At 46.5% G+C, this 10,853-nt stretch overlaps 1 protein-coding gene across 1 annotated transcript in view; it reads right to left on the bottom strand.

Moving 5' to 3' along the window:
• Positions 1-6,231: 6,231 nt before the first annotated feature.
• Positions 6,232-10,853, bottom strand: part of LOC146007421 (uncharacterized) — a 44,962-nt gene continuing 40,340 nt past the window's right edge. The window contains exon 10 of the mRNA XM_083145771.1: positions 6,232-8,325. Within this exon, the coding sequence (XP_083001897.1) occupies positions 6,677-8,325 (1,649 nt within the window). The 3' untranslated portion in view covers positions 6,232-6,676. The remainder of the gene's footprint in view (positions 8,326-10,853) is intronic.

The raw sequence follows: 10,853 nt of genomic DNA, 5'->3' as shown, positions 1-10,853 counted from the left end.
AAAAGACCAGCAATGATCGATGGTAGGTGAAACAATCGATGTTTCTGCTGCCAGTGGTTTCCGACAATCGAGGTTAGGCACTAATGCAGGGCTGGGCAACACCGGCCCTCCAGATGTTGATGAACTACACATCCCAGCATGCCTTGCATCAGTTTCAGCATGGCCACATAGCAAAACTAATGCAAAGCATCCTGGGATGTGTAGTTTATTAACATCTGGAGGGCCGGTGTTGCCCAGCCCTGCACTAATGGTACCTGGGTCCTCCCACCATATCTAGTTACACAGGGGCACGTATGGATTACACAGGTTCTGGAGCTGATTATAAAAAAAATAGAGAGCCAGCCCCAGAACCTGTATAATCCATGTGTGTCCCTGTGTATAGAGATATTATAGAAACTCTATAAAAAAAAATGATATTATTATTATGGCAGAGTTATTACATCTTCCCGGGACAGTAATAATGGTAATAACAGTAATAATATGAGTAGGATAATGGGGTGTTTACCTGCTCCCTGTATCTGTGTCAGTAACAAAGATCCTGCAGTACACATGTGCCATTGTGCCCTTAACAGGAAATAGGGAGCAGAGCAATGCATCGTGGGAGTTGTAGTCCTGTATCTGGAACGTCAGAGAGCAATGTGCAGAGCTCACTGAGTTGACTGCTGGCGGCTACAGGAAAATGGCCGCCGCTGGTACCCATAGCCCTGCTGTCTGCTTGTTGTCATACAGAGATATTTCATTTCCATCCCTATCCATTCATTCAGGACAGGTATAGAAAGAAGGTGGGCTGGATAAATGATGCCTTCATGTCATCAAATGGTACAGCCTTCTGGGCTATTAAACATATGCAGCCCATAGTCAGGGTTGCCGACTTTCTTATTCTCCTCTCCGGGAGAAGCCCGGAGAGGAGAGTTTCAGCAGCCGCTCAGGGGGCGGGGCTTAAGTTTGACATAACTAAGCCCCGCCCTCATGCTGTTAAACCAGCTAATTCAGGGATCTCCGTTAAGGGGCGGGGCTAAAATGACGCGATTGTGTCATTTTAGCTCCGCCCCCTCCTCTGAGACCCGAGGATTGCGGCATTTTAATGCCGCGATCCGGGGGTCCCCCCTGAATCCGGGAGGGTTGCCCACCCTTCCGGGGGTTGGGAGGGGGACCCGATTTTCGGGAGGGTCAGCAACCCTGCCCATAGTTGCCTCCCCTCCTGCATTCTGCAGGAGATTCCCTGAAATAGCAGCAATCTCCATCTCTACCTCATTACTCTAGCAATCTCCCTTATGTCACCTAGCCTACATTACACTGTTACATCATAGTTACCTCCCCTCCTGCATTCTGCAGGAGACTCCCTTACATAGAAGCAATCTCCCTCTATCCCTGATTAGTTTAGCAATCTCCCCCATGTCACCTAGCCCACATTACACTGTTACAGCATAGTTACCTCCCCTCCTGCATTCTGCAGGAGATTCCCTGAAATAGCAGCAATCTCCCTCATTAGTCTAGCAATCTCCCTCATGTCACCTAGCCTACATTACACTGTTACTTCATAGTTGCCTCCCCTCCTGCATTCTGCAGGAGACTCCCTGACATAGCAGCAATCTCCCTCTCTCCCTCATTAGTCTAGCAATCTCCCTCATGTCACCTAGCCCACATTACACTGTTACATCATAGTTACCTCCCCTCCTGCATTCTGCAGGAGACTCCCTGACATAGCAGCAATCTCCCTCTCTCCCTCATTAGTCTAGCAATCTCCCTCATGTCACCTAGCCCACATTACACTGTTACATCATAGTTACCTCCCCTCCTGCATTCTGCAGGAGACTCCCTGACATAGCAGCAATCTCCCTCTCTCCCTCATTAGTCTAGCAATCTCCCTCATGTCACCTAGCCCACATTACACTGTTACATCATAGTTACCTCCCCTCCTGCATTCTGCAGGAGACTCCCTGACTTAGCAGCAATCTCCCTCTCTCCCTCATTAGTCTAGCAATCTCCCTCATGTCACCTAGCCCACATTACACTGTTACATCATAGTTACCTCCCCTCCTGCATTCTGCAGGAGACTCCCTGACATAGCAGCAATCTCCCTCTCTCCCTCATTAGTCTAGCAATCTCCCTCATGTCACCTAGCCCACATTACACTGTTACATCATAGTTACCTCCCCTCCTGCATTCTGCAGGAGACTCCCTGACATAGCAGCAATCTCCCTCTCTCCCTCATTAGTCTAGCAATCTCCCTCATGTCACCTAGCCCACATTACACTGTTACATCATAGTTACCTCCCCTCCTGCATTCTGCAGGAGACTCCCTGACTTAGCAGCAATCTCCCTCTCTCCCTCATTAGTCTAGCAATCTCCCTCATGTCACCTAGCCCACATTACACTGTTATATTTTTTTGGGAAAAAGGAATGAGAGACAAATACATTTACATTGAATCATCAGCACGATTTCCCAGCACTTTACCAAGTATAGTAGCTCTGGAGTAACTGCTTTGGGCTCATCTACATTTGGACATAAGTCATTATATAAAAGATTCCTCTCAGATGTAGCAGTACACACCCACGCTTCTAGGTGCCACGTTCACAGTCTCTTTTCACAATCTCTCCATATATGGAACTAGCCACGCCCTTTGGGTGGAGCATGACACGCACCCTCAATGGGGTGCTGTGCAAAATTCGACAACCAACTATAATCTCCCTGAAACTAGTTTTCAAAAGTAGGCAAGTATGCTGCAGCCCCCTCCCCAGCTATTGCAGAACTACATATCCCAGCATTCCCCAGCAAGCTTTGCTATTAGGGCATGATAATGGCAATGATGATTGTGGCAGAGCATACTGGGATATGTGGTTCTACCGGTTACAGCTTCGCACAAGGGTGCACTGCCCATTTATCGAGTGATAAATCGCCTTGTGATGATAAAATTGGATTGCGCAAGATCCGTGGTGTTCCAACCAATCAGCTCCCAACTGTCATTTCTCAAACATGACAGTTTGGATGTGATTGGCCAGAGCACCATTTATCATAAGCAACTAGTTTTATCACTTGTTGATACATTGAGCCCTGCGATCAGTTAGCCACTGCCCAGAGAGCATGACACCCACTAAAACAGGGGTGGGGAACCTCAGGCCCGGGGGCTGTATGCGGCCCCTGTAGCCGGTCTGAGTGGCCCTCCCACCTGCCTTGCAGCTTTGCAGGGTGTCAACTCCATGCGTAGTTGGATAGTAGGGGTATGAAAAAAATGGGGTGCATTTAACATGGGAGCCCAGATAATACACAGTACCGATTTTTTTCCCAATACAAATGGCCCTTGGCACAAAAAAGGTTCTCCACCCCTGGTGTAAAACATTAATAAAGCTTACCCCCCAAAAATTAGGCCAAGCATAGATCCATATGGGTGGCTACAGGAAGAGGAAGTGAGGGCAAGGCGGAGAAAGAGGTGGAGACTCTAATTCGAATCAGCTTTATTGGCCAGGTATACTTGCGTACACTAGGAATTTGTTTTCGGTTTGCTGTGCAGCAGCCAGGTGGGTAACAAGTAAACATACAGTATAGACAATATTAACAGGTATGAACATGTACAGTCATACAGAAAGTTATTCCGAGGGGACACCGTGTTAGATTATGTGCAGAGGGTTATGGTGTGACTAGACAGTGAGGTGTTCAGGAGATCACGTGTCAACAGGTGAACCGCTTGAGGGAAGAAACTTTTTAGGCTTCTGGTGGATCTGGTGGGAATAGCCCTTGCATAGGTACCAGGTATATCCAGGTGCTGCAGAATGTAGTTCTGTAGCACCTGGATATGCCCGGTACCTATGCAAGGGTCCTGTTTGTCGACTTCAGCTCGGCTTTCAACACAATCATCCCCAACATCCTCCACCCCAAACTACTCCGCCTAGGAGTCCCTGAAGCTACGTGTTCTTGGATTGTGGACTTTCTGAATGATAGAAAGCAAGTTGTAAGAGTGGGGGAATTCACCTCCCAAGTGCGGTCCATCAGCACAGAACCTAAGCGAGCAGTAGGTTAGTTAGTGAACAACGATTGGACAGAGTTACGGAGTGGCGGAGACGTCAGCTCTCGGACATGTTCTGTGCAGCACTCAACCGCCAGCAGCACCTTCTTATCCGCTGATTGCAGCCAGGAGAGGGCAATACAGAAGGAACCCAACACATTGGACATCAGTAATAGAGTAGGACAGGTTACCGTTGTATATATTGCATTGGCGGTAAGACATCGGTAATACGTTGGACACGCTACCATTATATTCGGGCCCTATACTGTGGTACAGTGGCACAGAACGGCCAATACATGTTAGCATTAGCCAGATTGGGCGAGCATCTCTGGATCTGCCATTACACCAGAGTGGCCGCACGCATGGCGTAACAGGTGCGGCGATGCCCGTCTTCTGCCTGCCACTGCACAACCCAGGTACCAGCTCCTTACCTGACTTGGGCACAGATGCGACGCAGTGGATTCACATGCATACCAGGCCAATGATGGAGGGACTTGGAAGAATTGTGGACCCAATGTACCTGCAGCCCTTGGCACTGTTCCACCATGACATGCCGTACTGATGCTTGGCCTAAATTGGGGACCCAGATGACGGGAGAGTCTGAAGGCATCCACTATATCAGTAAGGAGGATTAGGACGCACCGACTGAGCGAAGGAACCATGTAACCATTGATCCAAACCAGCGCTACAGCATGGCTCTGTGACCGGATAGCATGTGTGGGTAACAGAGAGGATCATGGGTAATACAATGGTGACACCACTGAAGATGGGGACTGTCTGTGTTGGCTGACCAGTCTTGTGCAGAGGGCCCAGTTGGGCTTGGCATGTATTGGTCATGGCGGTCAGAAATCCCCTTATTTAACACCTCCGATTACTTTAGGGCAGGCATGTCCAAACTATGGCCCTCCAGCTGTTGTGAAACTACAAGTCCCATCATGCCTTGTTAAAGTTACAGTTTTGCTATTAGGGAATGCTAAATCTATGGCAAGGCATGCTGGGATGTGTAGTTTCACACCAGCTGGAGGGCCATAATGGTTAAGAAATAACAAAGCCATTAATAATTGCACAATATGTGATAACTAGAGACAGGATTATATGCATTTGCATATTTTGCCCATTCTCACTGGTTATTGCATATTTTAGGCCCCGCCCTCTTCCCACCCGCGAGTGACAGCACTGCTTTGCCTTGTTGCTGCTGGCCAGGTAGAGGTAGAGTGTGCAGGCTGGGGCAATATGTACGCAGTGTGGGGAACCTTGGATGTGCACTACGTCTGATACTGCTCTAGGCTGCCAATCCATGGTGATAAAAGTCAGTCGGGGCGGATGCCATTACGGAGCTCCTGAACCTATGCCTGCTTCTGGCCTGGGACTTTACACCAAGAGACAGACTTCTACAGCAGAGGAGGCGGGCGGAAGGGTTGTGACATCACGCGGCGCGGAGAAAATGCCGCGTCACAGTGAGTATGCGGCGCAGGGAGGAAGCCTTCCACTGCGCCGCCCTCACGCGCTATGCTGACATTTGATCCATCAGCGCTGGAGATGAGGCTCTGTGCAGTTGATGCAAGAAGAGCTTTGGACGCTGCAGTATACTGTAGCAGCCAGCATACTGACATCTGCAGATGCTGTGGGCCTATTTTTGAGGTTTATTTGAAACCAATTGTATGCTGATTTTTAAATAAATAAGTTCAAATTTTACTTTTCTTATTATTTAATGTAGCATATTTTAACACTTTTCATGCATATTTCAAGCTTTTTTTGTTGCATATAATCCTGTCTCTAGTGATAACATTCCTGTTTTGTAATCGTTTTTGCATAATACGGGGTAAGGGAGACTTTTCCCCCACAAAGCCAAATCCAGTGACACTAAAAGGGTATTTTAGTTGCATTCAAGTGGCGGCATTAAGAGTACAATGTTAAAAAAATATAATTTTTTAAATCCAAATTTTTAAAACTTGTAAAATGTAAACATGTAACTTGTAAAATTATATACATCTTAGGCCAAACATAAAATTATATCTGTTACCAACCAGAGAATTTTTTTTAAAATAAACACCTAACATTTCCACAATCTCAAAAGAAATGTTGGGCACAAATCTCAGACCCCAGCTTTGTTTTGCAACAAATTACTAATATATATAAATGTGCCTTACACTGAAAACTGAGACCAGAGATTTCTTTTGACACCCTGAAAAGTCTACATTTCAGGAATATTGTTCTGATTTAGCAACCAAAAAAGTCAAAGTCGGACCACCAAACATGGATTATCCAAACATCTGAACACAGGTCTTTAGAAACATGTTAAATAGCACCCACACATTCCTACACTGTGAAATTTTTTATTAAAAATCAACACCTTGCCATATTTTGACACATACAATAATGACATTTTCAGGAAGCAATACATAACATAAAATAACAATATTTCATGATAACCATATTTGATATTAAACTTCCTTGAATGTGAACAAGCCGATGTTTTAGAAACTGGCACTTCTGGGGAAAACATTTCCTACACTCAGAACTTGAAAACGGCTTCTCACTCGTGAACTTTATGATGCTAGATTAGATTTAACTGTGAAAGACTCAGGGCGTGAAAGGGCATTTTACTCCGTTCTAAACATTAAATTTCTGGCAAGTCCAGACTTCTGTGTCAATCTCACATCATCCCATTATCAGGATGTGCTAATGGCTTTATTACCTGCATGAACTTTCTGATGCCTAGTGAGATCAGTTTTCTGTGTAAAACATTTCTTACACTCAGAACAACTAAAAGGCTTCTCACCAGTGTGAGTTCTCTGATGCTTACGAAGATCTGACTTCTGTGTAAAATATTTACCACACTCGGAACATGGATACGGCCTCTCGCCTGTGTGAGTCCTCTGATGTAGAACAAGATTTGATTTCTGTGTAAAACGTTTCCCACACTCAGAACACGGAAAAGGTTTCTCACCTGTGTGTGTTCTCTGATGTTTAACAAGATTTGACTGAATTGTAAAACATTTCCCACACTCAGAGCATGGAAACAGCTTCTCACCTGTGTGTATTTGGTGGTGTTTAACAAGAGATGATTTACGGATAAAATATTTAGGGCAATCGGGGCACTGAAACTTCTTTTCTTCCTTGTGAATGCACTGATGATCTATTAGACTTGATTTCCATGTAAAACATTGACCACACTCAAAACACAGAAACGGCTTTTCACCTGTGTGTACTCTCTGATGTCGGATAAGATTGGATTTAAATGTGAAAGATTTCCCACACTCAGAGCATGAAAATGGTGTCACACCCGAATGGATTTTTTTATGATTAATAAGATTTGATTTCTGTTTAAAACATTTTCCACACTCGGAACATGGAAACGCCCTCTCCCCTGAGTGACTTTTCTGATGTATTACAAGAACTTCTTTTCGTGTAAAACATTTCCCACACTCAGAACATGGAAACGGCTTCTCACCGGTGTGCATTCGGTAGTGTTTAACAAGAGTGGTTTTACGGATAAAACATTTAGGGCAATCAGGACATCGGAACTTCTTTTCTTCCTTGTGAGTGCTCTGATGATCAATCAGACTTGATTCCCACCTAAAACATTGTCCGCATTCAGAACAGGAGAGCCGTTTCTCCCCTGTGTGAACTCTTTGATGACGGATAAGATTGGATTTAAACGTGAAATACTTCCCACACTCAGAGCATGAAAAAGGCGTCTCACCCGTGTGGATCCTTTGATGATTAAGAAGATGTGATTTCTGTTTCCCACTCTCTGCGGATGAAAATGATGTCTCCCCTGGGTGGATTCTTTGGTGACTAATAAGATTTGATTTCTGTGTAAAACATTTCCCGCACTCAGAACAGGAAAAGGGCTTCTCACCCTTGTGGATTCTCTGGTGAACACCAAGATCTGACTTCTGTGTAAAACATTTACCACAGTCAGGACACGAATACGGCCTTTCACTTTTGTGAGTTCCCTGATGTCTAATGAGATTCGCTTTCTTTGTAAAACATTTTCCACACTCAGAACATGGAAATGGTTTCTCCCCTGTGTGAGTTCTCTGATGGGCTATAAGATTTGCTTTCTTTGTAAAACATTTCCCACACTCAGAGCATGAAAACAGCCTATCATCTGTGTGATTGTTACCAAGTGTAACAGCATCTTCATTATCAGAACGTCCTCCATGATTAGAGGGGCTGGATGATATATCCACTTTCTGAGGTACTGGATTTATATTTGGGGTAATGGGGTTTTCTCCTGCAGAATCTTGTTTGATGATACAACCAGGAGATAACATGCGTGGTCCCACTGAGGTATTACTGCTGTTCAGTCCATCTGTCAGATAAATACATGTGATTATACATTTGGTGAGATAATGGGGATGTATTGCAGAGCTGAGAATTTAGGAAGCAGTTATTTCCATACCACATGTGTGTCAGCTGCATTGGTATCGGCGGCCATGTTCTAATAGACATTCTGAGCACCTATAAAGCTGCTTTAATGTTTCATGGTGAAACGAATGTGAGGCCTATATTGTATGGTTTAAGTAAAGCCAAAGCTAATGGGAGTCTGTATAAGGAGACTGGTCAGATCTCTGGTCTGGTAACACACAGTGACATGATGTGAGGGGAGAGCAGGAGTATAACAGGGGCTGATGATACTGATGTAAGAGATACACCAGAGAGTGTGGGGAGGAGACTGGTCAGATCTCTGGGCTGGTAACACAGTGACATGATGTGAGGGGAGAGCAGGAGTATAATAGATGCTGATGGTTCCTGATGTATGAGATACACCAGAGAGTGCGGGGAGGAGACTGGTCAGATCTCTGAGCTGGTAACACACAGTGACATGATGTGAGGGGGAGAGCAGGAGTATAATGGGCTGATGGCTCCTGATGTAGGAGATACACCAGAGAGTGCGGGGAGGAGACTGGTCAGATCTCTGGGCTGGTAACACACAGTGACATGATGTGAGGGGAGAGCAGGAGTATAATAGGTGCTGATGGCTTCTGATGTATGAGATACAACAGAGAGTGCGGGAGGAGACTGGTCAGATCTCTGGGCTGGTAACACACAGTGACATGATGTGAGGGGAGAGCAGGAGTATAATAGGGGCTGTTGGCTCATGATGTATGAGATACACCAGAGAGTGCGGGGAGGAGACTGATCAGATCTCTGGGCTGGTAACACAGTGACATGATGTGAGGGGAGAGCAGGAGTATAATAGGGGCTGATGGCACCTGATGTATGAGATACACCAGAGAGTGTGGGAGGAGACTGGTCAGATCTCTGGGCTGGTAACACACAGTGACATGATGTGAGGGGGAGAGCAGGAGTATAATAGGGGCTGATGGTTCCTGATGTATGAGATACACCAGAGAGTGCAGGGAGGAGACTGGTCAGATCTCTGGGCTGGTAACACACAGTGACATGATGTGAGGGGGAGAGCAGGAGTATAATAGGTGCTGATGGCTCCTGATGTATTTGATACACCAAAGAGTGCAGGGAGGAGACTGGTCAGATCTCTGAGCTGGTAACACAGTGACATGATGTGAGGGGGAGAGCAGGAGTATAATAGGGGCTGATGGCTCCTGATGTATGAGATACACCAGAGAGTGCAGGGAGGAGACTGGTCAGATCTCTGGGCTGGTAACACACAGTGACATGATGTGAGGGGGAGAGCAGGAGTATAATAGGGGCTGATGGCTCCTGATGTATGAGATAACCAGAGAGTGTGGGGAGGAGACTGGTCAGATCTATGGGCTGGTAACACATAGTGACATGATGTGAGGGGAGAGCAGGAGTATAATAGGGGCCGATGGCTCCTGATGTATGAGATACACCAGAGAGTGCAGGGAGGAGACTGGTCAGATCTCTGGGCTGGTAACACACAGTAACATGATGTGAGGGGGAGAGCAGGAGTATAATAGGGGCTGATGGCTCCTGATGTATAAGATACACCAGAGAGTGCCGGGAGGAGACTGGTCAGATCTCTGGGCTGGTAACACACAGTGACATGATGTGAGGGGAGATCAGGAGTATAATAGGGGCTGATGGCTCCTGATGTATGAGATACACCAGAGAGTGCGGGGAGGAGACCGGTCAGATCTCTGGGCTGGTAACACACAGTGACATGATGTGAGGGGGAGAGCAGGAGTATAATAGGGGCTGATGGCTCCTGATGTATGAGATACACCAGAGAGTGCGGGGAGGAGACTGGTCAGATCTATGGCTTGGTAACACACAGTGACATGATGTGAGGGGAGAGCAGGAGTATAATAGGGACTGATGGCTCCTGATGTATGAGATACACCAGAGAGTGCGGGGAGGAGACTGGTCAGATCTCTGAGCTGGTAACACACAGTGACATGATGTGAGGGGGAGAGCAGGAGTATAATAGGGGCTGATGGCTCCTGATGTATGAGATACACTAGAGAGTGCGGGGAGGAGACTGGTCAGATCTCTGGGCTGGTAACACACAGTGACATGATGTGAGGGGAGAGCAGGAGTATAATAGGGGCTGATGGCTCCTGATGTATGAGATAACCAGAGAGTGTGGGGAGGAGACTGGTCAGATCTCTGGGCTGGTAACACACATTGGCCCTTATTCTGGTTGGTGCGTATATTTCCTCTCTCTTATCGTACGTAAAAACGCCCACCGGTCCTCCGCATTCGGACGGTCTCACTCTTTAAGAAGAGGGCGTGTTTACGGACGACATCCAAACCATGCGTGTGCGGTGGACACGCACATATTCTGCACGGTCTTACAGCGTATGCACGGTCTTACCGCATCAGGACGGACGGGAACCTGCCCGTACGCACCGATGCGGTGTATTTACGCACAAATCACCACCACTCTTATCT

The sequence above is a fragment of the Crinia signifera genome, chromosome 6 (assembly GCF_055691185.1).
Source record: "Crinia signifera chromosome 6, ASM5569118v1, whole genome shotgun sequence".
Taxonomy (NCBI): domain Eukaryota; kingdom Metazoa; phylum Chordata; class Amphibia; order Anura; family Myobatrachidae; genus Crinia; species Crinia signifera.
Note: the sequence above shows the minus strand (reverse complement) of the source record. Positions and strands in the feature narration are given on the sequence as shown.